The 27,376-nt window shown below is 49.7% G+C and overlaps 1 protein-coding gene across 9 annotated transcripts in view; it reads right to left on the minus strand.

Moving 5' to 3' along the window:
- MUC4 (mucin 4, cell surface associated) overlaps positions 1–27,376 on the minus strand; it is an 81,973-nt gene that overhangs the window by 21,124 nt on the left and 33,473 nt on the right. For 2 of the 9 annotated variants that reach the window (XM_049879267.1, XM_049879257.1), the window contains 11 exons: positions 13,501–13,629; positions 13,100–13,252; positions 10,969–11,102; positions 9,965–10,129; positions 8,979–9,134; positions 7,267–7,397; positions 4,398–4,486; positions 2,385–2,564; positions 2,071–2,196; positions 1,128–1,247; positions 160–368 (listed from right to left, as the gene is read on the minus strand). In XM_049879267.1, coding sequence (XP_049735224.1) covers positions 160–368; positions 1,128–1,247; positions 2,071–2,196; positions 2,385–2,564; positions 4,398–4,486; positions 7,267–7,397; positions 8,979–9,134; positions 9,965–10,129; positions 10,969–11,102; positions 13,100–13,252; positions 13,501–13,629 — 1,592 coding nt within the window. Of the gene's footprint in view, positions 1–159; positions 369–1,127; positions 1,248–2,070; positions 2,197–2,384; positions 2,565–4,397; positions 4,487–7,266; positions 7,398–8,978; positions 9,135–9,964; positions 10,130–10,968; positions 11,103–13,099; positions 13,253–13,500; positions 13,630–14,428; positions 14,580–17,573; positions 17,981–19,603; positions 19,789–21,334; positions 21,403–26,518; positions 26,645–27,376 lie in introns of those variants that run through there. The other 7 variants (XM_049879233.1, XM_049879241.1, XM_049879306.1 and 4 more) reach the window with 7 other exon arrangements.

The following is a 27,376-nucleotide window of genomic DNA, read 5'->3' on the forward strand; positions in this document are numbered from 1 at the left end:
GCCTGCTCTCAAAGCCACTACACTAGCAGTGTGTGCCCTCCCTCCTTTCTCCTTTCCCTTCCTGTTCTCTCCTTCCGCCTGGACCTTAATTTTCAGCAGAATGTCCCTCAGGGGCTGTCTATGGGGGATGCAGGATGTCCTGGGCTCCCCCTTGCTCACCGTTATGGGGTCCAGCCTGCTGGAGTTGTACTGAGCAGCAAAGGCGATGAAGTTGGTGGCCTGGGCCGTGCCAGTCTGGGCAGTACGTCCCTGCAGCAGGAAGGAGGAGTTTCCGTCCTGGGCCTGGACCAACAGGAAGTCCCCCAGCCCATTGAAGGTGTAATTGGCACCATCCAAGGTGGTGATGTGAGGGTCCCCAAACATCCAGGCTGGAAAAAAGGAGATGCCACATTAGCATGGAAAACCAGGGGTGGTGGTTGCTGTTAGCTGGTGTTGAGTTGGTGCCAACTCAAGTCGACCTTGTGTATAACAGAACGAAACTTTGGCTGGTCCTGCACCGTCTTCATGATTGTTGGTATGTTTGAGTCCATTGTTGTGGCTATTATGTCAATCCATCTATTTGAGGGTTTTCCTCATTTTCACTGACCCCCTACCAACCATGATGTCCTTTTCTAGAGGCTGGTCTTTCCTGATGATGTGTCCAAAGAAAGCAAGCCAAAGTCTTGCCATCCTTGCTTCTAAGGAGCATTCTGGCTGTATGTCTTCTAAGACCGATTTGTTTATTCTTTTGGCAGTTCATGGTATACCCAATATTCCTCACCAACACCACAGTTCGAATGCATCAATTCTTCTGTCTTCCTTTCTCATTGTTCAGCTTTTGTAGGGACTGAGATTTCCACCTGGCCCCTCACTCCCCAAGCAGAGCATTTGCTGTTAGACTCAAGCCTGGGGAGATGTTCATGGGAGTATGGAATCCTCCCCAGAAGTCCTCTTGAACTTTTGGGCCCCTTTCTCACCCGTTCCCCAACCCCAGGTACAAAGCCCCTCCATTGGCCATGAGCACCACACTGGAAGCATCTCCATCTTCCCTGTTGCTATAGCTTTGCCCTACAAGCTAGCCCTTCCATGATCCAGCCTCCATGTCCCAGTGGCCAAGAGGCTACCCCTCCCCAGATGCTCTGCCTCACCCAGTCGTGGGGGCCTGTATCCAGCACAGCTGACACGGGGCTGCCTTTGGTGGTACAGGGTGCAGAAGAAGGGCTTGTCATTCCAGCGGCAACACCAATTCTGCGGCTCTAGTTCCTGGACTGTGGAGAAGAGAAGAGTGTTGAGGGAGATGGAGGAAGTGGAGAACTCAGCTGGAAGGCTTGGTATGATGGGATGATATCATGCCAATAGCATGGCTTTGGAGTCAAGTACGCCTCAGTTCGAATCCTGCCCTGCTCGGTGATCTTAGGCAATTGGCCTACCCAGTTACTGTCTCCCTTGCAGGCTCATTGGATAAACCGTTGTGCAGCTGAGGCCCTGGCACATGGAGGTGGGAGCTAAAGGAAGTTCCTTTCGTGAAGACTGAGTGCTGAGTTCCACTCCTCTCAAAGTAGTTGAAATGGACGGGGAGGGGGGGGACGTGGTGCGTGGTTTGGGGACTAAGGAGGCTGCAGTGTTAGGAGGAGAAGAATGGGCGGACATACCTGGCTCCCAGACACGTGACCCTGTACTCTCTAGCTCCTTTTCAGGGTCTCTGGGAGTAGCTAACTCTAAGTCTTCCCCCAAACAGCCTGCTAATCTGGGTGGTGTAGAGGGTTGAGGGATAGACTAGGCCCCCTCCTCTTCCCTAGAAAGATGCCTTCACTCTGAGCTGGGGCTACAAGGCCAACTGGAGATGGGGCAAGAGGGCACTCACTCATAAATTTCTAGGCTGTTAGAGCCAGAAGGGACATTGGAAGCTTCCTAACTTTACAGATTGGGAAATTGAGGTCCAGAAAGGGGAAGGAGCTGGGAAGAAATGGGGACAGGAGGCTCATTCTTGAGGGTCCTACTGCCAGGTGCAGTGCCCAGGGCTGGTCTCTGACTGGGAAGGGCAGTGGGCTTTAGAGAAGGTAGGGCTGAGGTCTCTGTGGACACACGTACCAAACTGCCAAGGATGCTGCACTCTCCAGCCTTCTCGAAACTCTCCCCAGGGCCCGTAACTGCAGCACACGCCCCCTCGCCAGGAGGAGAAGCTGCACAGTTGTCTATTGCCAAGGCCCCACCAGCCTGCAACAAATTCAGACATACTCAGGCCAGGCTGGGGGAGGCCTGTGGTAGGGCAAGAATGGGGGAGGAGCATGTGCGGGGATTCTCAGAAGAAGCTGAGGGTGCCTTAGAAAGGACAGGTCAGGCATTACCCCAGGGGATGTACAGGGGCAGCGGGGATGCCCCAAGAGACAGGAAGAAGGTGTCACCTATGTTGGTGGGCTGAAATCGTAAGTCCCATAGTCCCTGCTGCCAGGAGCAAGGGCAGGAGATCTGGTTCCAGGCCCAGCTGGGCCACTGAGGCTGTCTCATCAACCACTGAAGGCACTTGAGACGGTAGTTGGGCCTTTCTTCCCTGTGTAGCCTATAGAGCTGCAGTCCCCGGAGGCCTGGGGAGCAAAAGAAAAAAGGGGTCATCACAGAGCCTGGACCGCAGGCTTGGTTTTAGCTTTTGGGGCAACCAAAGTTCAGAAGTGCATCTTCGCACCTCACTCTCCCTTCTCTGGGCAGCTCTTCCAGGGATGGCTTCACGCAGTGTAGATTGGCAGTGGCTTCTCCCTAAAACCCCTTTGACGTGTGCTCCAAAAACCCTCACAGCTTGGATCTTAGGCAAAATCTGGGTCAAGTCCAGTGCAGGGCAGCCTCACCTGCACCCAACTCAGAGCCAGACCTGACCCTCAGTCCACCCATCCTCCACCCCCCTGTCCTGTTACTCTAAGTTCTAATACCTTCTCATCCCCAAACAAGTTCGTCCCCCTGTACCTTCTCTCAGCCAGTGACGCTACCATCCATCCAGTCATTCCATCAGACACTTCCTTTACCCTCCCCATCTCCCAGCACAGACTCCAGTGGCCAAAGTAGCCAAGACAGAGGCTGATGCCCAGGGGCCAGCTGGGAGCCATAGCGAAGGTCAGCATGCAAAGTAGGGGCTTGCTCCAAAACCATGAGGCTGAGTAAGGTGTCCCTTGTGCCTAGATGCCATCTTTGGGAGGAAGAAGGAACTGGGAGAAGAAACCATAACGGGGGTTTGAGCTTTCACTAGACCTTTAATTGGTTGTAAGTTTACACATTGCCCACCGCAGCTGCCTCAGGTAAGAAGGAGGACCCCCAAGCCCAATACGATCAGTTATAGAACATTGTATATTAGGTTTTGGCCTAATTTGAACCCATAAAAAAAAAAATTTGAACCCATACAAATGCATAAATTGCCAAGATAACTGCAATTGGTTAAGATTTTGAGAAAAATCATTGTTTATGATTATTTGCGTGTCTTCTCTGCAATGACCTGGTGTTAGGGGAAACACATCAAACACTCCCCCAACACACACACACACACACACACACACACACCCCATCATGATTCTACCCCTAGGTCACAGCACATGCATCTTGATAGAAGGGCACTAATCTGACTCAGCAGCTCTCTCCACAAAATGGCAGCCATGATTTGACTTGACTTCTATTTCTGATTACCAAACTTTTTGCCACAGAAAAAATAGAACTGGACCTGAGTTTCACAATTTACATGACTGATTTCCAATGTTAAAATGTCCTTTGTTTTATTACATTTTGGAAACCATGATTTCTTTCCCTTTGGGGCATTGGGTCATGACACTGAGTCATGGAGGGGGTAACATAATTTGTCTCCTGTTAGTAAAGTACCAGCCTGCTTACCTGAGGGCGAGCTCTTTGAGAGCAAACCTAGTGGATCATTTTCCCTTCTTTCATATTCCTGGCTCTCAGCACACTATTCAGCACACAGTAGGTACTCCATAAATGTTGAATGAATCAATGTTGGACCTCTAGAACTCTTTGGTAGGTTCCCTTAAAGGACCGCATCTGGGTTCTCATCCTAGCCCTGGGACAGGATACTTGGAGTATTGTCCTAACTGTCCATTCACGTCCCTACCTCCCATAATACTCCTGCCTTTATTTCTAGGATCTAGTCCCTCATTGAAAGATCTCTTGGGTTTGGGTCATCCTGGGCAGGAGATGTAGCCAACGATGAGACTGTACTGTGTGTGAGGGAGCAGAAAGCAGCAGCTCCTCTCTGGCCAGTGCCAAGTCCCGATTTCTCCTATAGGAGGTCAGACTGTGCTGGTGACACCCTTGGGAATGGTGGAGATGCTAGGGAGCTGCCCTCTAGGACTGCCACAGCATACAGAGTGGAGGACAAAAGGGAATTTGAGACCAGCTCAAGTGAGAGAAGGTGGCGCTTTTACCTGAGTCATTATTCAGGAATTGGTCTGGACGATACTTCTCCCACACTGGCCGGAATGTCAGTGGGCTGTTTTGGAAATGTCCATCTCCACTGCAGGCAAAGGAAAGAATCTTAGGTCTCTGTCACACACAGGGAATTCTATTTCGGTCAACAATTCCTTCCTTCCTTCCTTCAGAGGGGAGAGAAGACAGGGAGTCTGCTCTGAGGCTGCTGCTCCAGGTTTTCCGCCTTCCTAGAGCAGTGCTTTGAACACGGAAACTGAGGATGGTGATGGTGGTGACAGTGGTGGCAGCTCCCATTTATTGGGTCCCCACACAGTTCTGAGAAACTTACACGTTACTGCATTTAATCCTCACAACACTGTGAGGTGGATGCTACTATAAGCCTTTTTACACGGATGGGAAAACTAAGACTCAGAGAGGTTAGTTTTCCTTCCTTCCTCCTCCCTTTGATCACTTACTTCCCTTAGTCCAGTCAGTCATCAGTCATCAGCTTGTCAATTATCCAGTCAGTCACTCTGTCAGCTAGTCAGTCAGTCAACCATCGGTCAGTTGGTCAGTCAGTTTGTTGGCTGACTGGCCACTCAGAATCACTGAGTTCCAGTAATGAGCAAGAGAGAAGAGATGGAGGAGACAGGAATGGCTCCAACTTATTCCATATCTGTTTGCTAACTGCAAGGAACTGGCAGTTCCACTTGGTCATGAGACAGGGGTGTGAAAACAACAAACCGTTCAGGCCGCCTTCCATTGGTTTCCCTTAAACTAGGGATTTAAGAGAGTCCCTGGGTGGTAAAAATGGCTTATATGCTTGGCTGCTAACCTAAATGTTGGAGGTTCAAGTCCACCTAGAGGCACCTCGGAAGAAAGGCCTGGCAATCTACTTCAGAAAAAGCAACCATAAAAACGCTATAGAGCACGGTTCTACTCTGACACACGTGGGCTTGCCATGAGTCGGAGCTGACTCCCCGGCAACTGTTTTTCACAGATTGGTGGGGGGAAGGGCTCTGTAGGGAACAGTATGTTGTGTTGGTTAAGAGCTGGTCTCTGGAGTTGGGCAGTCAGGGATTCAACTCCTGATTCCAGCACTCACTGGCTTGGTTACCATAGGCAAGTTACTTAACCTCTCTGAGTCTTAGTTTTCCCATCCGTGTAAAAAGGCTTATAGTAGCATCCACCTCACAGTGTTGTGAGGATTAAATGCAGTAACATGTGTAAGTTCCTCAGAACTGTGTGGGGACCCAATAAATGGGAGCTGCCACCACTGTCACCACCATCACCATCCTCAGTTTCCGTGTTCAAAGCACTGCTCTAGGAAGGCGGAAAACCTGGAGCAGCAGCCTCAGAGCAGACTCCCTGTCTTCTCTCCCCTCTGACACAACAGATGACTGTGTGTACTCAGGATGGTGTGAACTTCCTAACTGGTTGAATAATTCCTCTCCTTTCTTCTCCACAGCACGGCAAAACACAAGTGAAGGCAATGTAACTATACCAGCAATCCTGAATACCCTAATATAAGAGAAAACTATTTGCAGCAAATTACCAGTAATAAACTACACGTGACTCTTACCACACAGCAGCAGCTGGAGACACGATGGCTGAAAACTGTTGCGTCAGAGGCTGAACTCCATCCACGTGTGGAAACCCACACTTCACCCATCCACAGCCCCGTCCCTCCACTCTTCCTCTTCACCCTAACCCACATAAGCTGTTGGGTGCCCCTGGGTGAGTGGTTAATTCTAAGACTAATTTTGAAAGTCAGGGAGGCAGAACCCAGCCCCAGATGTCTGGGTTCAAGTCCTTGCTTTGTCCCTTCCTAGCTCTGTGACTGGGTAAATTACTTACCCATTTGTACCTCAGTTTTCTTAAGTGTGAAATGGGGATAATAAGTAGTGTATACCTCATGGGATTTTTCTGCTAATCGAACAAAATAATGCATATAAAGTACCTAGTGGAATAAATGTTGGCTATTTTTAATTAGAAGAACCTCTAGTGGTATAGTAGTTAAGCACTCAGCAGCTAACTGAAAGGTCGGTGATTCGAACCCACCAGCTGCTCCTTGGGAGAAGGATCTGGTGATCTGCTCCCGTAAAGATTACAGCCTTGGAAACCCTATGGGGCAGTTCTACTCTGTCCTGTAGGGTGGATGTGAGTTGGAAATGACTCGATGGCAATGAGTTTGGTTTGGTAGTTTGGTGTTTTTATTATGATATTTGAGAAGTCAAGAGAAGTCAGTTAATGTCAGTGGAAATCAGGAAAGTCAAAACTGGGAATTATTACAGGGCACAGGGATTGGTTCCCTTGACTGGTGACAGGGCTGGTGGGGCTAGACCACAGTTGTGTTGCTTTGTCGGTATGTCAGATTTGGGACACTGTAGAGTTAGTGAGTCGTTAGGCATGTGAGCGAAGGCATAGTTCGTGGTTGGTTGGGATAGGAAAGACAAAGACAGGCAAATAAGCACCTTTTTATTTGAAATGGAGTCCTTGGGTGGTACAAACAGTTAAGGCACTCGGCTGCTAACCAAAGGGCTGGAGGTTCAAGTCTACCTAGAGGTACCTTGGAAAAAAGGTCTTGCAATCTACTTGCAAAAAATCAGCCACTGAAAACCCTATGGAGCACAGTTCTGCTCTGACACACATGGGGTCATCATGAGTTGGGGTCGACTCAAAGGCAATGGATTGCTTTTGTTTTCATTTGAAACAAGTCAGTGTGTGGCTCCAGTGGGAACTGGAGTCAGTGTGAGTCAAACCACTGGCAAGGAGGATTCGTGCCTTGTTATAAGAGATGTGTGTGTGTGTGTGTGTGTGTTTCGAAACCCTGCTCTGCACCACTTCATGTTATTTAGTCTGTGCTGACAGCCCCTCCCATCCTACCTGGAGAAGCCTATGAGGACCGAGTTGTCTTGGTGCTGGGCAGGGTCCCACTGCATGCCACCACTTTGGTAGAGAAACAGAGCATAGGACTTGCTCCCGTCCGTGGAGAGGATGGCCTGGTAGGTGTTGGTCTAGGGGTTGGTTGGAGACAAACACAGGGATGCCTGTGAGAGATCTGGGGTCTCTGCCCTGATGCCCCACCATGTACCCAACACCACTGCCCCAGTGCACATATCAACTGTTCTGGTCTACCCAGAGCAAATTTGGGATTGTCTAGGGCAGCTTTTCCCCTCGGTGTCAAAGCACCAAACATGGTGGATTTGCCTTCTTTGTGATTTATTTCAAAGGAAGAGAGATAAAGGGCTCTGGGTTACAATCAAGTTAAAAGAGGGTTTGTGAGGGAAAGCTACAGGAATCTGAGAGATTAGCCAAGACACCAGACAGCTGAGAGAGGTTTAATTAGTTTCCCAGCGATATTTAAGGACAATGTCCCTTCAACCTGGTGTGTGAGGACACATGACAGGTGAGATTGGAGGTTCTCTGAAGGCAGAGTGCTTTGTATGAAGTAGATAGTCCACAAATTTTTGTCGAATGAATGAAGAAGTGAGTGACTTTAGACAAGACACAAGGAAGAACTTTGTGACTGAGATTTGTGAGCCCCCAGTTGGTGTGGCGTGCCCCACTTCCATTGAGTGGCACTGTGGTTAAGAGCCAGAGTTTGGAGTCAAAAAAATTTTGGTTGCAGGCCTGGCTTGGCCATTTACTAGCTGGGTGACCTCAAACAAGTTCCTTAACCCCTTTAACTGTCATCTTCCTCATCTCCAAAATTACAAGTTGGATAGTAATATCAGGTTGAACCATAACTGCCAGTAGACAGTCGTTTTTGACCTACAAAATTTCCATTTCCTGTTGCCGCCTTATATTACCTCCTGCGCCCGGCACTGTGAGATAATATAAACGGGCGCTGACAGTTCCTTCACTAGGTTCGTGTCAGCCGGTGCGGTAACTCTTGGTGTCACCCACCCCATGGGCCTCCTCCCGTGCCAGATCATATAGAATCCTTAGTAATGTTTTTTGTACTAATGTTACTTGTAAATGGTAACTCTCATATATCATTCCTTCTTTTCCTTTATTTTCTACTTCATTCTTTAAAAAGTTATTGATATAGGTTCACAAATGCTAATTGCCACAGTATCGTAGCTAAAGCACCAGAAAATTTAACAAAATCAGCAACTATAAAAACAAGGGCAGCAACAAAAACAATAGCATAGCGTGTGCTTGTAGCTTGAGCAGATGAAATTGTGAGATTCGAAGCATCACTATAATTGTGTAATAATGACAGATCTGACCAAAGCGCATTAGAAGGTTCAAAAAGTAAATTAGTATAGAGTTTTGGCCTCATAGGGGTATTATTATAAAAAAAAATAAATTTCTGCTGAAACACTGCACAAAAATTTTATAGATAGCTATTTCGGTGTCACCCCCTCTGAGAGTGTCACCCAGTGTGGTCCGCACCTGTCACCTCCCCCTAGTTATGCCATTAGGGGCTGAGGTAGGCCCAGCACCTGGTGAGTACTTAGCGAATGGTGGCAGTGGGTGGGTGTAACCAACAAGCTCTCAAGTCAGAGGATTTTCGAAGCATGGCCCCTGCCTGGGGCTCTAGGATGGCTGACCTGCAGGGTGCACAGGCAGCTGCCCCTGGGTCCACTCACCCCAAGGGTCCAGCCGGCAGGATAGGCAGGAACATCGACCCAGGTGATCTTTAGGGTCCACCTGGCTTTGTAGTACCAGACGTTTGCAAACTTTTCAATCCAAGACTCCACCTGCCGGACTAGCGGGTTGTATTCGTCATAGAACGTCTTGTATTCCTAGGAAAGGAAGGCAGATAAGGACAAAGGAATGAGGGCCCCACCTCAGCACCCCCAAGAGACCCCCACATTCTGCATGGTGATCTCGCTCACCTCAGTCTACCCGTATGGCCCATCCTTCCCTCTCTCAGGCCTGCATTTTCACAATCTGCATCTCTGACCTTGAGATCAGTTCAAATTTTGACTGTCGGGAAGCTTGGGGATGTGTGGAGTGGTGGGTTGAGGCCCAGAAATCCCAGCCAGTACAGATGTTGCACTCCTCTGGACTGTCCACTTACGCACCTCATAGCACAAACTGGCTCAGATACGGTGAACCAACTGTGCACATTTTACCTCCTGTGTCTGACTGGAGGCTCCTTGAGGACAGAGCCATGTTTCTCCACCTCTAGACCCTCTGCAGTACCTTCCCATGGCAGGCGCGCAATACACATTTGCAGGCAGTAGCTTTATTAGTGTGTCCACTAATGGGAAATACCCATTCTAGGAGCACAGGTGGGGATCCTGACTGGTCTCAGACTTGGTAGGCTATACTCCCTACAACCTTATTTTAAAATCAAACACTGAATTGCCAACTCATCCCTGTCGCCTGGTAGGTCTTCTCATGGTTGCATCAGGGTATTCCTGAGTCTCTGATAGTTTAATATTCCTTATCTGCTTCCTCTCTGCTCCCTACAACACCACCTCCAGCCCTACCCACCCCCACATTTAAGGCAGTAGCGCCCTGCCCACCCTGAGCCCAGGGTCTGGCAGGAGTAGCACTTGGCACAGCCCTTTCGCCTCTCCTTGCTAGCTGCCAGGAGATCCCCAATGCTAGGCTTTGAAAGACCCACCTGGTAGAACATGGTTCCTCGGTGGCCGGAGAAATCAGCATCATCCCAAAAGGGAGCCACCAGGGCCACAGGGTCCCAGCTCGTGAACACTCTATGGTATGGGTTGGGGTAGGAGAAAATCTGGTAGTCGGACTCAGGGAAAATGATCTGGCCGTTGTCTGTGAACTGATCATAAGAGACCTTCTGGTTAGCATTTAGGGAGTGGGGCAGGGAGGGAACTTCCTATTTTGGAGCCAGCTCTTCAGGAGCATGGCCCCCAAGGGCCTCTCTGGGTAGAATGTCAGAGATGCCAGTGACCCCTGGAAGGTCATCTCATCCATCTCCCCACCTTCAGGATGAGCCCCCTTTGCACTGTAATCTCTTCACCCTCCAGACATTCCTCGTGCCCTAAATCCTTCCCAAGACTATATGCTTTGTCCTGCTTCAGTGGTAGACAATCCTGCCCACCCCACATCCCTAACTATAGACCAGCCCTTCACACAGCTGACTGTCTTAGTAAATTCTCTGGGCTACATCAGGTGGGATTAAAAAGATTTATACCCTCACCCTATTGCTGTTAGCCCTCTCTACAAGTGTGTCCTGGCTAAGCCTCCCCTCTCTGAGAGCAAGAGGGGCCAGGATTGTTGTTTCCACCCTATTCCAGGAGACATGAGGTACTTGGACCAGGGAACTAAGAAATAATTATAGAAAAGGCAACGGCATGAAATAGTCATGTTTCCCAAATATAGCTTCCTACTCATAAAAAGGCCTAGTGAAAACAGTGGAGAGTTTTTTACTTGGTAAAGACACTTCCATCCATACTGTTAGCAAGACCTTGTCTTGCTCCCTGTCATTGCTAGCATCCTGACATTAAAGAAGATTGTGAATGTCACTGTAGCCCATGGCAGGGACACAGTAGGTGCCTACCAGTGGTGCTTCCATTCTCCCTTCCTCTTTCTCTAAGAGATAACTGTGCTGGAGAGAGAAACAGGGCCCTATGGCTTGGGCTGCAGCTGGGGACTCACGTAGAGGGAATCCCGGAGAGAGGAGCCAAAGGGGAAGCCAATCTCGGGCTTGAAGAGGGGTGAGGTAAAGTCCACGGTCCTCTTGACAAACTCTTGGTCTCTAACATTCAACCCGTAAGGAAAGAGGGGAACACCTGGGAAGTACAAAGAAAGATAGGAAATCTTCATGGGACTTGATCTTTAGGGCTGAAAGAGAATCCCAGAGAGCTTCCCCCAAGCTGCTCTTCCATCCTTGTCCTTTATTCCTCAAGTGGCCCCAGTAGGCTCTACCTGGGGGCCATTGAGGACTCCTCCTTCTCCTCACCATTCACATTTAACCCACCTCCTTATTTTACCCTTGGAATTGGCACTCTTGTCCTTGAGAACTTCAATTCCAGTTTGTAGAAAACAGGTCCTGCATCTGCTATGGTAGTTATAATTCTTTTAAGGATTAAATGATAAAAATTTTCTGATGCAGTGAAAATTCATAATTGAAAGACCTTTTCATAGAATGAGACTTGTTTCCTAAGGTGGTATTTCTCTAGATAAACTTGAAGACTCCTAGAATTTGTCCTAGGGCCCCCATTGACGGCATTGGGCTCCAGTTTGAGGACACTTGTCCTACCTATTTCTCAAATGGGTCTCCTCCTCTCCATACCTGCTGCCAAGGACCCATTGGAGCCCTGACCTGGTCTTTTTTGGAATACTGCAGAGGCCACCAAACTGTTCTCCTAGCCTCCTCACTCACCTCCTGCAAATTTAGCCTCCAAATCAGCCACCACAGTGGTGTCGTCAGTTGCTGTCAATTCCGACTCATGGCAACCCCATGTGTGTAGAGTAGAACTACTCCATAGGGTTTTCAAGGCCTTTCAGAAATAGTTTACCAGACCTCTCTTCTGAGGTGCCTCTGGGGGTGGGTTCACACCACCAGCCTTTCAACTACAAGTCAAGTGCTTAACCGTTTGCTCCCCTTTAGAGCCAGGGACACCACCATAGTACTGGTTATAAAATGCAAAGCTAATCATGTGCTCCCTGGTTCCCATCACCTCCAGGACTCCCTCGTGCTCCAGCCTCATTTCTTACCACTCCCTACCTTTACTTCCTGCAACCCCAAATACTTTGGGGATCTCCTCCCCCTGTAATACTGTAGGACTACTTTCCACTTCCATACCTTTATTCCCGCTGTCTAGGCCTCCTCTCTGCCTAGAATGCTCCCCTTCCCCCAGATTCTATTCACTTTTGCCAGCGAGCCCCTGGTTCACCTTAAACCCTCCCCCCAATGCCCCAGGTGCTTGCCATTGTATGTTCCTAATACCCGGGCTTGACTCTCTACCTACACCTATCAGAGCTCTAATAATTATATTTTTGTTGATCTGTCTCTTGGGCTAAACTGAGCTTCTTGAGGGCAAGGACTGTGCCTTGATCATCTCTCTCTCCAGCCCAAGGCAGGCCCTTAGCACCCAGCTCTGATGTTGTCTCGCTGACCACTATGCCCTTCGCCATTGGGTTGATTCTAACTCATGGTGGCCCTATCCATGTGTGTCAGGGTAGAACTGCACTCCATAGAGTTTTCAATGGCTGTGCTCTTTTGGAAGTAAACCACCAGGCCTTTCTTCTGCGGTGCCACTGGGTAGATTTGAACAGCTAACCTTTTGGTTAGAAGCTGAGTGCTTAACCTTTTACACCACCCAGTGACTCTGATAAGGCCTTTCTAACCTGAAAGGGCAGAGCCTGTGAGCAAGCAGGCAGAGACTGAACACTCAGTTATATCACCCCTATAAAGGGGAGGTGGAGCCCTGGTGGCGCTGAGGTTGAGAGCTCAGCTGACAGCCAAAATATCAGCAGTTCCAATCTATCAGATGCTCCTTGGAAACCCTGTGAGGCAGTTCTACTCTGTCCTATAGGGTCACTATGAGTTGGAATCGACTTGATGGCAATAGGTTATAAACAGGAGGTGGGGAGCAAGTTAGACTTCCCATGGCCCAGATGTGGCAGTAGAGAAACCCACAAGCTGGAGATCCAGTTCCCCCAACTCTCCCACATGGATCCTCATGTGTAGATCCAATCCTAGTTCCATGGCTCCAGTTACCACAACCTCTGCATCTAACTCAATCTCAGGGTGGAGAGGTCCCAGCTCTATGGAATCACTTGCCTCTGTCAGGCTTGCTAGGGACTGGGGGGGCTGTTGAGTGGGTGACTGTGGATGTGCTGGGAGTTGAGGTTGTAAGGGTCCATAAGGATGTTGTTGGTAGTGACGTTGCTGTGCTTCTCTCACTGCTTGTCCTTAGTGAGGCTGTCATCATTCCTGGGTATGTAAGAAGAGGAGAAAAGAATGGGTCTTGCAGTCAAAGAGAATGAAATAATTCAGGAGATGAAAGAGAAAGCTAGAAACCCCCCTTCTCCTGTCCTGTGATTGCAGGGCAGAGCCATGACCAACCCACTTCCTACAGATAGTATTCTGCTGGGACAGATGGATAGTGTGTCACCCCCACCCTAGCAGATTAACACTAAGACACTGTCCTTTCTCAAGCATGATCTAGACTTCCCACATACCTGGGGTCTGAGGCTTAACAGTGGAGCCTGAGGAAGCTGTGGCTGATGTGGAAGCATTGACATAAGGCAGAGGGTTTGTGTGACCTGTGAATGCAGTGGTGGAGCTGCACGTGACTGCAGGACCAGGGGCTGATTGAGAGAATGAAGAATTACACTTGAAATATAGAAACATGACATGGTATGAGCAAGCTTACATAACCAGAGAAAGTGGATTCAGAGCGGGGTGTGCTTCAAATGACAAATGAGGAAGATGACGTTTGCGTGGATTTTATCAAGTCATTGCTAGGATCACCTATTGGAGGAATGACCGCTGCAGTGATGTTTTCATGGAAGACTGAGCATGGGCATGTTGTCAGAGCTTCTGCACTTGTGGACAAAATTGTGGAAGGAGAACTTGAGGTCACATCACTCAGGGTGGTAGAAGTGAGCATCTTTGGCCTTCAGTTGTCTCCATTGACAAGGTTTGTGTTGCTGTCTGAGTTGTGTGGCTGTTGCTGACTGGTGTTGAGAAAAATATGCTGGTGCTTGAAGGTGACAGAGTGTGGGCCATGGTTTGGAGAAACGTGTGTCCATTTGGTGTTGATGAAGGAGAGGGAGATGTGACTGTTGAGGCGTCAGTCACCTGAGAGATTGAAGTGAGAGTTTCAGACGCTTTGATTGTTACTGTACTAGTAATCTGACACACCTGGGAAATGGCTGATATTTTCTGAGGGGAGGTGCTGGAAGAGAATGGGGTTGACTGAGCAATTGGTCCCCATGTTGTTGAGACCTAAGAGATGGTGGGCAAGGTGGTGCTGGTGACAAGATCAGACACTCTTCCCATGATTTCTGGGGAGTGACAATACTGTGCACACTGGACAAGGTTCAGTGGTTGACTGAGTTGAAAGGCCGTCACTGGAGGGAGCTGGTGAGAAGCTTATGATCTTACCTGAAGTGGCTCTTTCTGGGGACCCACTTCCAAAACCTGTTTGGCTGCTTGTGGTGGATGAAGAGGTAATTGTGTCCTTCAAGGTGGTGTCCGTCCCCGGCGAGGCTGGTTTCCTGGTGTCAGGTTGTCCAGTGGTCTCTATACTCTGAGTCTGCAGGTTTTGGAAAATGGCTGACATTGTATCAGGGGAGGTTCTGGTAGAAGGGGATGTTGATTGTCTACTCAGGCCCACTGATGTTGAGACTAGAGAGGAGACTTGAGGAGTGGTGTTGGCTATGGAATGTGCTGTGTCTGCTGAGGTTCCCAGGGTGGTGCCAGGGCTAGTTGGTGTTGCCAGCAGTACTGTTGTCACCTGGGTTGTGTTCATATCGGTGGGGTGTGGTGTGGTGAAGGTTGTTACTTTACTTGTGACCGGTGCATCCTGAGGAACCATTTCTGAGGGTGAAGACCCAATTGGTTTGAAGGAAGAACGTGGAGTTGTGACTGTCTTGATATAGTCAGCCTTAGGAAAAACTGACCTCGTGATTTGAGATTCTTGGGTGGAACGTGAGCTATGTGTGTCACTTATCTGGGAAACAGCTGATGATTGCCGAACAGGGGTGCTGATAGAGATTGGTGTTGACTGCCTTGACGGGCCCTCTGTTGTAAAGTCTTCAGACATTGTGTCATAAGTGACAGTATCTGAGATGTCTCCTAGATTCCCGTGAGTCATGATAGGACTGGTAGTACTAGACACCAATTCTGTTGACTTGTTAGTGTTACTCAATGGACACACTGGAGAAGAAGGCATGTGAGCGGAGGTATAGCTCCAGGTTTGTTGTGGAGTGCTGGATTCTGAAGAGGTCGCAGAGGTGGTGCCGAGTGATGGGTGGGATGCGGGTTCTTGTGAAACAGTAAGTGTGGAGCCAGCTGCACTGTTAGGGGTTTTTGTAGAACTTACAAAGTTTGTCCTCGTCATGGGGTTGCTAGTAGAGGTAAGTGTTTCAACAGTTGCAGGCGGCTCATGGGTGGGTGTGTTTGATATCCCCACGGAGGAAGTGGATGCTTGTGTGGGTTTTGTGGAGTCATTGCGAGGACCACCTATTGGAGGAAAGATCGCTGCAGTGATGTTTTCATGGATGACTGAGCTTGAGCTTGTTGCTAGAACTTCTCCACTTGTGGACAAATTTCTGGGAGGAGAACTTGAGGTCACATCACTCAGAGTGGTTGAAATGACTGTGGTTGGCCCAGCAGCTGCCCCCACTGCCAATGTTTGTATTGATGTCTGAATCGTGTGGCCGTTGCTAACTGGGGTTGAGAAAAACGTGGTGCTAGTGTCCGAAGGTAATAGGGTGGGGGCTATGGTTTGTGGAGATGTGTGTCCCTTTGATGTTGGTGAAGGAGGTGAAGATGTGACTGTTGAGAAGGTGTCAGTCACCTGAGAGACTGAAGTGAAAATTTCAGAACCTCTGGTTGTTATATTCCTTGTAGTCTGAGCCATGTGGGAAATGGCTGACGTTTCCCGAGGAGAGGAGCTGAAGGAGGTTGGGGTTGACTGTTCTGTTGGTCCACCTGTTGTAGAGAACTCAGAGATGGTGGGCAAAATGGTGCTGGTGACAAGGTTGGACACATTTCCCATTGTTCCTGAGGTAATGACAAGATGGGGAACAGTAGACAAGGATTTGGTTTTTAACTGAGTTCTGTGGCTGTCACTGGAGGGAGTTGGTGAGAAGACTGTGACCTTACCTGGAGTGGCTATTTCTGGAGCACTCCCTGAAGCTGTTGGGCTATTTGTGGTAGATGAAGAAGAGGTACTCATGCCCTGCAAGGAGGTGTGTGTCACTGAGGAGGCTGGTTTGTTGGCATCAGGTTGTCCAGTGGTCTCTATGCTCTGAGTTTGGTGGGTTTGGAAAAAGGCTGACGTTGCTTCAGGGGAGGTTCTGGTAGAAGGGGCTGCTGATTGTCCTGCTGGCCCCCCTGATGTGGAGAATAGGGAGGTGACTTGAGGAGTGGTGTTTGCTATGGAATGGGCTGTGTCTGCTGAGGTTACCAGGGTGGTGTCAGGGCTGGTTGGTGTTGCCAGCAGTTCTCTTGTCACCTGGGTTTTGTTCATTATATCCGTGGGCTGCGCTGTGGTGAAGGTTGTTCCTTCACTTTTGGCCGATGTGTCCTGAAGAAACGTTCCTGAGGGTGAGGGCCCACTCGGTTTGAAGGGAGATGTTGGAGTTGTGACCGAATTGATGTTGTCAGTCATGGGGGAAACAGAACCTGTGATTTGAGATTCTTGGGTGGAATGTGAGCCAAGAGTGTGACCTATCTGGGAAACAGCCGATGACTGCTGAACAGAGGTGTGGATAGAGATTGGTGTTGACTGCCTTGTAGGGCCTTCTGTTGTGGAGCCATCAGAGGTTGTGGCACTAGTGACAGTATCTGATACGTCTCCTGGATTCCCTTGGTTGGTGACAAGGCTGGTAGTACTAGACCCCAATTCTGTTGCTTTGTTAGTGTTCCTGGATGGGACCACTGGAGAGGTAGGCATGTGAGTGGAGGTATAGCTCGGGGTTGGTTGTGAAGTGCTGGTTTCTGAAGAGGTCGCAGAGGTGGTGCCGAGTGATGGGTGGGATGCGGGTTCTTGTGAAACAGTAAGTGTGGAGCTGGCTGCACTGCTAGGGGTTTTTGTAGAACTTACAAAGTTTGTCCTTGTCATGGGGTTGCTAGTAGAGGTAAGTGTTTCAACAGTTGCAGAAGACTCATGGGTGGGTGTGTTTGATATGCCCACGGAGGAAGTGGATGTTTGTGTGGGTTTTGTGGAGTTATTGCGAGGACCACCTATAGGAGGAAGGATCGCTGCAGTGATGTTGTCATGGATGACTGTGCTTGAGCTTGTTGCTAGAACTTCTCCACTTGTGGACAAAATTGTGGGAGGAGAACTTGAGGTCACATCACTCAGGGTGGTTGAAATGACTGTGGTTGGCCCAGCCGCTGCCCCCACTGGCGATGTTTGTATTGCTGTCTGAGTTGTGTGGCCGTTGCTGACTGGGGTTGAGATAAATGTTGTGCTAGTGTCTGAAAGTAACAGGGTGTGAGCCATGGTTTGTTGAGACGTGTGTCCATTTGGTGTTGGTGAAGGAGGTAGAGATGTGACTGTTGAGAATGTGTCAGTTACCTGAGAGACTGAAGTGAAAATTTCAGAACCTCTGGTCGTTATATTCCTTGTAGTCTGAGCCATGTGGGAAATGGCTGATGTGTCCTGAGGAGGGGAGCTGGAGGAGGTTGGGGTTGACTGTTCTTTTGGTTCACCTGTTGTAGAGATCTCAGAGATGGTTGGCAAAATGGTGCTGGTGATAAGAATGGACACATTTCCCATGGTTCTTGGCGTAGGGACAAGTCTCGTGACAGTGGAGAGCAATTCGGTTGTTGACTGAGTTCTGTGGCCGTCACTGGAAGGAGTTGATGTAAAAACTGTGACCTTACCCAGAGTGGCTGTTCCTGTGGAAGCACGTTCTGAAGCTGTTGGGCTGTTTGTGGTGGATGAAGAAGGGGTAGTTGTGCCGTCCAAGGTGGTGTCTGTTCCTGGGGAGACCAGATTGTTGGAGTCAGGTTGTCTAGTGGTCTCGAAACTCTGAGTGTGGTGGGTTTGGGAAATGGTCGACATTGCATCAGGGGAGATTCTGGTAGAAGGGGCTACTGATTGTCCTGCTGGGCCCCTAGATGTTGAGACTAGAGTCGTGACTTGAGTGGTGCTTGCTATAGAATGTGCAGTGTCTGCTGAGGTTCCCAGGGTGGTGCCAAGGTTGGTTGGTGTTGCCACCAGTTCTCTTGTCACCTGGGTTGTGTTTACATCCACAGGGTGTGTTGTGGTGAAAGTCACTTCACCTGTAGGCAATGTGTTCTGAGGAAATGTTTCGGAGGGTGAGGGCCCACTTGGTTTGAAAGAAGAATTTGGATCTGTGACTGTATTGATATTGTCAGTCATGGGGGAAAAAGAATCTGTGATTTGAGATTCCTGGGTGGAATGTGAGCCACGAGCGCGACCTATCTGGGAAACGGCTGATGATTGCTGAACAGAGGTGCGGATAGAGATTGGTGTTGACTGCCTTGTAGGGCCTTCTGTTGTGGAGCCATCAGAGGTTGTGGCACTAGTGACAGTATCTGATACGTCTCCTGGATTCCCTTGGTTGGTGACAAGGCTGGTAGTACTAGACCCCAATTCTGTTGCTTTGCTAGTGTTCCTGGATGGGACCACTGGAGAGGTAGGCATGTGAGTGGAGGTATAGCTCGGGGTTGGTTGTGAAGTGCTGGTTTCTGAAGAGGTCGCAGAGGTGGTGCCGAGTGATGGGTGGGATGCGGGTTCTTGTGAAACAGTAAGTGTGGAGCCGGCTGCACTGCTAGGGGTTTTTGTAGAACTTACAAAGTTTGTCCTTCTCATGGGGTTGCCAGTAGAGGCAACTGTTTCAACAGTTGTAGAAGGCTCATGGGTGGGTGTGTTTGATATGCCCACGGAGGAAGTGAATGTTTGTGTGGGTTTTGTGGAGTTATTGCGAGGACCACCTATAGGAGGAAGGACCGCTGCAGTGATGTTGTCATGGAAGTCTGAGCTTGAGCTTGTTGCTAGAACTTCTCCACTTGTGGACAAATTTGGGGGAAGAGAGCTTGTGGTCACATCACTCAGGAAGGTAGAAATGACTGTCGTTAGTCCTGCAGTTTTCCCCACTGATGAGGTTTTTTTACCTGCCTGACTTGTGTGGCCGTTGGTGACTGAGGATGAGAGAAATGTTGTGCTAGTGCCTGAAGGTGATGTGGTGGTTGCCATGGTTTGTGGGAACGTGTGTCCGTTTGTTGGTGGTGAAGGAGGTGGAGATGTGACTGTTGAGATGGTGTCAGTCACCTGAGAGACTGAAGTGAAAGTTTCAGAACCTCTGGTTGTTATATTCCTTGTAGTCTGACCCATGTGGGAAATGGCTGACGTTTCCCAAGGAGAGGAGCTGGAGGAGGTTGGGGTTGACTGTTCTGTTGGTCCACCTGTTGTAGAGACCTCAGAGACGGTGGGCAAAATGGTGCTGGTGACAGGATTGGACACATTTCCCATGATTTCTGGGGTAGTGACAAGACTAGGCACAGTAGACAATGAATCGGTTATTGACTGAGTTATGTGGCTGTTAATGGAGGGAGCTGCTGAGAAGATTGTGACCTTACCTGGAGTGGCTGTTTCTGGGGAAGCACTTCCTGAAGCTGTTGGGCTGTTTGTGGTAGATAAAGAAGAGGTACTCGTGCCCTCTAAGTTTGTGTGTGTCACTGAGGAGGCTGGTTTGCTGGTGTCAGGTTGTCCAGTGGTCTCTATGCTCTGAGTTTGGTGGGTTTGGAAAAAGGCTGACGTTGCTTCAGGGGAGGTTCTGGTAGAAGGGGCTGCTGATTGTCCTGCTGGCCCCCCTGATGTGGAGAATAGGGAGGTGACTTGAGGAGTGGTGCTTGCTATGGAATGGGCTGTGTCTGCTGAGGTTCCCAGGGTGGTGTCAGGGCTGGTTGGTGTTGCCAGCAGTTCTCTTGTCACCTGGGTTTTGTTCATTATATCCGTGGGCTGCGCTGTGGTGAGGGTTGTTCCTTCACTTGTGGCCGATGTGCCCTGAGGAAATGTTCCTGAGAGTGAGGGCCCACTCGGTTTGAAGGGAGATGTTGGATTTGTGACCGTATTGATGTTGTCAGTCATGGGGGAAACAGAACCTGTGATTTGAGATTCTTGGGTGGAATGTGAGCCAAGAGTGTGACCCATCTGGGAAACAGCCGATGACTGCTGAACAGAGGTGTGGATAGAGATTGGTGTTGACTGCCTTGTAGGGCCTTCTGTTGTGGAGCCATCAGAGGTTGTGGCACTAGTGACAGTATCTGATACGTCTCCTGGATTCCCATGGTTGGTGACAAGGCTGGTGGTACTAGACCCCAATTCTGTTGCTTTGTTAGTGTTCCTGGATGGGGCCACTGGAGAGGTAGGCATGTGAGTGGAGGTATAGCTCGGGGTTGGTTGTGAAGTGCTGGTTTCTGAAGAGGTCGCAGAGGTGGTGCCGAGTGATGGGTGGGATGCGGGTTCTTGTGAAACAGTAAGTGTGGAGCCGGCTGCACTGCTAGGGGTTTTTGTAGAACTTGCAAAGTTTGTCCTTGTCATGGGGTTGCTAGTAGAGGCAACTGTTTCAACAGTTGCAGGCGGCTCATGGGTGGATGTGTTTGATATGCCCACGGAGGAAGTGGATGCTTGTGTGGGTTTTTTGGAGTCATTGCGAGGACCAGCTGTCGGCATAAGGATCGCTGTAGTGATGTTTTTATGGAAGTCTGAGCTTGAGCTTGTGTCCAGAACTTCTCCACTTGTGGACAAATTTTTGGGAGGAGAACTTGAGGTCACATCACTCAGGGTGGTTGAAATGACCGTCGTTGGCCCTGCAGTTTCCCCCACTGATGAAGTTTCTTTACCTGTCTGACTTGTGTGGCCGTTGGTGACTGAGGATGAGAGAAATGTTGTGCTAGTGCCTGAAGGTGATGTGGTGGTTGCCATGGTTTGTGGGAATGTGTGTCCATTTGTTGGTGGTGAAGGAGGTGGAGATGTGACTGTTGAGAAGGTGTCAGTCACCTGAGAGACTGAAGTGAAAGTTTCAGAACCTCTGGTTGTTATATTCCTTGTAGTCTGAGCCATGTGGGAAATGGCTGACGTTTCCCGAAGAGAGGAGCTGGAGGAGGTTGAGGTTGACTGTTCTGTTGGTCCACCTGTTGTAGAGACCTCAGAGACGGTGGGCAAAATGGTGCTGGTGACAGGATTGGACACATTTCCCATGATTTCTGGGGTAGTGACAAGACTAGGCACAGTAGACAATGAATCGGTTATTGACTGAGTTATGTGGCTGTTAACGGAGGGAGCTGCTGAGAAGATTGTGACCTTACCTGGAGTGGCTGTTTGTGGGGAAGCACTTCCTGAAGCTGTTGGGCTGTTTGCAGTAGATGAAGAAGAGGTAGTCGTGCTCTCTAAGGTTGTGTGTGTCACTGAGGAGGCTGGTTTGCTGGTGTCAGGTTGTCCAGTGGTCTCTATGCTCTGAGTTTGGTGCGTTTGGAAAAAGGCTGACGTTGCATCCGGGGAGGTTGTGGTAGAAGGGGCTGCTGATTGTCCTGCTGGCCCCCCTGATGTGGAGAATAGGGAGGTGACTTGAGGAGTGGTGCTTGCTATGGAATGGGCTGTGTCTGCTGAGGTTCCCAGGGTGGTGTCAGGGCTGGTTGGTGTTGCCAGCAGTCCTCTTGTCACCTGGGTTTTGTTCATTATATCCGTGGGCTGTGCTGTGGTGAAGGTTGTTCCTTCACTTGTGGCCGATGTGTCCTGAGGAAATGTTCCTGATGGTGAAGGCCCACTCGGTTTAAAGGAAGGAGTTGGAGTTGTGACCGTATTGATGTTGTCGGTCATGGGGGAAACAGAACCTGTGATTTGAGATTCTTGGGTGGAATGTGAGCCAAGAGTGTGACCTATCTGGGAAACAGCCGATGATTGCTGAACAGAGGTGTGGATAGAGATTGGTGTTGACTGCCTTGTAGGGCCTTCTGTTGTGGAGCCGTCAGAAGTTGTGTTGTTAGTGGCAGCATCTGATATGGCTACTGGATTCTCTCGGGTGATGACAGGAGTGGTGGTAGTAGATCCCAATTCTGTTGCTTTGTTAGTGTTCCCGGATGGGGCCACTGGAGAGGTAGGCATGTGAGTGGAGGTATAGCTCGGGGTTGGTTGTGAAGTGCTGGTTTCTGAAGAGGTCGCAGAGGTGGTGCCGAGTGATGGGTGGGATGCGGGTTCTTGTGAAACAGTAAGCGTGGAGCCGGCTGCACTGCTAGGGGTTTTTGTAGAACTTGCAAAGTTTGTCCTTGTCATGGGGTTGCTAGTAGAGGCAACTGTTTCAACAGTTGCAGGCGGCTCATGGGTGGATGTGTTTGATATGCCCACGGAGGAAGTGGATGCTTGTGTGGGTTTTGTGGAGTCATTGCGAGGACCACCTATCGGAGGAAGGATCGCTGCACTGATGTTTTCAAGGATGACTGTACTTGAGCTTATTGCTAGAACTTCTCCACCTGTGGACAAATTTGTGGGAGGAGAACTTGAGGTCACATCACTCAGGGTGGTTGAAATGACTGTGGTTGGCCCAGCAGCTGCCCCCACTGACAATGCTTGTATTGATGTCTGAATTGTGTGGCCGTTGCTAACTGGGGTTGGGAAAAACGTGGTGCTAGTGTCCGAAGGTAATAGGGTGGGGGCTATGGTTTGTGGAGACCTGTGTCCATTGGATGTTGGTGAAGGAGGTGGAGATGTGACTGTTGAGAAGGTGTCAGTCACCTGAGAGACTGAAGTGAAAGTTTCAGAACCTCTGGTTGTTGTATTCCTTGTAGTCTGAGCCATGTGGGAAATGGCTGACGTTTCCCGAGGAGAGGAGCTGAAGGAGGTTGGGGTTGACTGTTCTGTTGGTCTACCTGTTGTAGAGACCTCAGAGACGGTGGGCAAAATGGTGCTAGTGACAAGATTGGACACATTTCCCATGATTTCTGGGGTAGTGACAAGACTAGGGGCACTAAACAATGAATCAGTTGTTGACAGAGTTATGTGGCTGTTAACAGAGGGAGTTGGTGAGAAGACTGTGACCTTACCTGGCGTGGCTGTTTGTGGGGAAGCACTTCCTGAAGCTGTTGGGCTGTTTGCAGTAGATGGAGAAGAGGTAGTCGTGCCTTCTAAGTTTGTGTGTGTCACTGAGGAGGCTGGTTTGCTGGTGTCAGGTTGTCCAGTGGTCTCTATGCTCTGAGTTTGGTGCGTTTGGAAAAAGGCTGACGTTGCATCCGGGGAGGTTGTGGTAGAAGGGGCTGCTGATTGTCCTGCTGGCCCCCCTGATGTGGAGAATAGGGAGGTGACTTGAGGAGTGGTGCTTGCTATGGAATGGGCTGTGTCTGCTGAGGTTCCCAGGGTGGTGTCAGGGCTGGTTGGTGTTGCCAGCAGTCCTCTTGTCACCTGGGTTTTGTTCATTATATCCGTGGGCTGCGCTGTGGTGAAGGTTGTTCCTTCACTTGTGGCCGATGTGTCCTGAAGAAACGTTCCTGAGGGTGAGGGCCCACTCGGTTTGAAGGGAGATGTTGGAGTTGTGACCGAATTGATGTTGTCAGTCATGGGGGAAACAGAACCTGTGATTTGAGATTCTTGGGTGGAATGTGAGCCAAGAGTGTGACCTATCTGGGAAACAGCCGATGACTGCTGAACAGAGGTGTGGATAGAGATTGGTGTTGACTGCCTTGTAGGGCCTTCTGTTGTGGAGCCATCAGAGGTTGTGGCACTAGTGACAGTATCTGATACGTCTCCTGGATTCCCTTGGTTGGTGACAAGGCTGGTAGTACTAGACCCCAATTCTGTTGCTTTGTTAGTGTTCCTGGATGGGACCACTGGAGAGGTAGGCATGTGAGTGGAGGTATAGCTCGGGGTTGGTTGTGAAGTGCTGGTTTCTGAAGAGGTCGCAGAGGTGGTGCCGAGTGATGGGTGGGATGCGGGTTCTTGTGAAACAGTAAGTGTGGAGCTGGCTGCACTGCTAGGGGTTTTTGTAGAACTTACAAAGTTTGTCCTTGTCATGGGGTTGCTAGTAGAGGTAAGTGTTTCAACAGTTGCAGAAGACTCATGGGTGGGTGTGTTTGATATGCCCACGGAGGAAGTGGATGTTTGTGTGGGTTTTGTGGAGTTATTGCGAGGACCACCTATAGGAGGAAGGATCGCTGCAGTGATGTTGTCATGGATGACTGTGCTTGAGCTTGTTGCTAGAACTTCTCCACTTGTGGACAAAATTGTGGGAGGAGAACTTGAGGTCACATCACTCAGGGTGGTTGAAATGACTGTGGTTGGCCCAGCCGCTGCCCCCACTGGCGATGTTTGTATTGCTGTCTGAGTTGTGTGGCCGTTGCTGACTGGGGTTGAGATAAATGTTGTGCTAGTGTCTGAAAGTAACAGGGTGTGAGCCATGGTTTGTTGAGACGTGTGTCCATTTGGTGTTGGTGAAGGAGGTAGAGATGTGACTGTTGAGAATGTGTCAGTTACCTGAGAGACTGAAGTGAAAATTTCAGAACCTCTGGTCGTTATATTCCTTGTAGTCTGAGCCATGTGGGAAATGGCTGATGTGTCCTGAGGAGGGGAGCTGGAGGAGGTTGGGGTTGACTGTTCTTTTGGTTCACCTGTTGTAGAGATCTCAGAGATGGTTGGCAAAATGGTGCTGGTGATAAGAATGGACACATTTCCCATGGTTCTTGGCGTAGGGACAAGTCTCGTGACAGTGGAGAGCAATTCGGTTGTTGACTGAGTTCTGTGGCCGTCACTGGAAGGAGTTGATGTAAAAACTGTGACCTTACCCAGAGTGGCTGTTCCTGTGGAAGCACGTTCTGAAGCTGTTGGGCTGTTTGTGGTGGATGAAGAAGGGGTAGTTGTGCCGTCCAAGGTGGTGTCTGTTCCTGGGGAGACCAGATTGTTGGAGTCAGGTTGTCTAGTGGTCTCGAAACTCTGAGTGTGGTGGGTTTGGGAAATGGTCGACATTGCATCAGGGGAGATTCTGGTAGAAGGGGCTACTGATTGTCCTGCTGGGCCCCTAGATGTTGAGACTAGAGTCGTGACTTGAGTGGTGCTTGCTATAGAATGTGCAGTGTCTGCTGAGGTTCCCAGGGTGGTGCCAAGGTTGGTTGGTGTTGCCACCAGTTCTCTTGTCACCTGGGTTGTGTTTACATCCACAGGGTGTGTTGTGGTGAAAGTCACTTCACCTGTAGGCAATGTGTTCTGAGGAAATGTTTCGGAGGGTGAGGGCCCACTTGGTTTGAAAGAAGAATTTGGATCTGTGACTGTATTGATATTGTCAGTCATGGGGGAAAAAGAATCTGTGATTTGAGATTCCTGGGTGGAATGTGAGCCACGAGCGCGACCTATCTGGGAAACGGCTGATGATTGCTGAACAGAGGTGCGGATAGAGATTGGTGTTGACTGCCTTGTAGGGCCTTCTGTTGTGGAGCCATCAGAGGTTGTGGCACTAGTGACAGTATCTGATACGTCTCCTGGATTCCCTTGGTTGGTGACAAGGCTGGTAGTACTAGACCCCAATTCTGTTGCTTTGCTAGTGTTCCTGGATGGGACCACTGGAGAGGTAGGCATGTGAGTGGAGGTATAGCTCGGGGTTGGTTGTGAAGTGCTGGTTTCTGAAGAGGTCGCAGAGGTGGTGCCGAGTGATGGGTGGGATGCGGGTTCTTGTGAAACAGTAAGTGTGGAGCCGGCTGCACTGCTAGGGGTTTTTGTAGAACTTACAAAGTTTGTCCTTCTCATGGGGTTGCCAGTAGAGGCAACTGTTTCAACAGTTGTAGAAGGCTCATGGGTGGGTGTGTTTGATATGCCCACGGAGGAAGTGAATGTTTGTGTGGGTTTTGTGGAGTTATTGCGAGGACCACCTATAGGAGGAAGGACCGCTGCAGTGATGTTGTCATGGAAGTCTGAGCTTGAGCTTGTTGCTAGAACTTCTCCACTTGTGGACAAATTTGGGGGAAGAGAGCTTGTGGTCACATCACTCAGGAAGGTAGAAATGACTGTCGTTAGTCCTGCAGTTTTCCCCACTGATGAGGTTTTTTTACCTGCCTGACTTGTGTGGCCGTTGGTGACTGAGGATGAGAGAAATGTTGTGCTAGTGCCTGAAGGTGATGTGGTGGTTGCCATGGTTTGTGGGAACGTGTGTCCGTTTGTTGGTGGTGAAGGAGGTGGAGATGTGACTGTTGAGATGGTGTCAGTCACCTGAGAGACTGAAGTGAAAGTTTCAGAACCTCTGGTTGTTATATTCCTTGTAGTCTGACCCATGTGGGAAATGGCTGACGTTTCCCAAGGAGAGGAGCTGGAGGAGGTTGGGGTTGACTGTTCTGTTGGTCCACCTGTTGTAGAGACCTCAGAGACGGTGGGCAAAATGGTGCTGGTGACAGGATTGGACACATTTCCCATGATTTCTGGGGTAGTGACAAGACTAGGCACAGTAGACAATGAATCGGTTATTGACTGAGTTATGTGGCTGTTAATGGAGGGAGCTGCTGAGAAGATTGTGACCTTACCTGGAGTGGCTGTTTCTGGGGAAGCACTTCCTGAAGCTGTTGGGCTGTTTGTGGTAGATAAAGAAGAGGTACTCGTGCCCTCTAAGTTTGTGTGTGTCACTGAGGAGGCTGGTTTGCTGGTGTCAGGTTGTCCAGTGGTCTCTATGCTCTGAGTTTGGTGGGTTTGGAAAAAGGCTGACGTTGCTTCAGGGGAGGTTCTGGTAGAAGGGGCTGCTGATTGTCCTGCTGGCCCCCCTGATGTGGAGAATAGGGAGGTGACTTGAGGAGTGGTGCTTGCTATGGAATGGGCTGTGTCTGCTGAGGTTCCCAGGGTGGTGTCAGGGCTGGTTGGTGTTGCCAGCAGTTCTCTTGTCACCTGGGTTTTGTTCATTATATCCGTGGGCTGCGCTGTGGTGAGGGTTGTTCCTTCACTTGTGGCCGATGTGCCCTGAGGAAATGTTCCTGAGAGTGAGGGCCCACTCGGTTTGAAGGGAGATGTTGGATTTGTGACCGTATTGATGTTGTCAGTCATGGGGGAAACAGAACCTGTGATTTGAGATTCTTGGGTGGAATGTGAGCCAAGAGTGTGACCCATCTGGGAAACAGCCGATGACTGCTGAACAGAGGTGTGGATAGAGATTGGTGTTGACTGCCTTGTAGGGCCTTCTGTTGTGGAGCCATCAGAGGTTGTGGCACTAGTGACAGTATCTGATACGTCTCCTGGATTCCCATGGTTGGTGACAAGGCTGGTGGTACTAGACCCCAATTCTGTTGCTTTGTTAGTGTTCCTGGATGGGGCCACTGGAGAGGTAGGCATGTGAGTGGAGGTATAGCTCGGGGTTGGTTGTGAAGTGCTGGTTTCTGAAGAGGTCGCAGAGG

This window comes from Elephas maximus, chromosome 1 (assembly GCF_024166365.1).
Source record: "Elephas maximus indicus isolate mEleMax1 chromosome 1, mEleMax1 primary haplotype, whole genome shotgun sequence".
NCBI lineage: Eukaryota > Metazoa > Chordata > Mammalia > Proboscidea > Elephantidae > Elephas > Elephas maximus.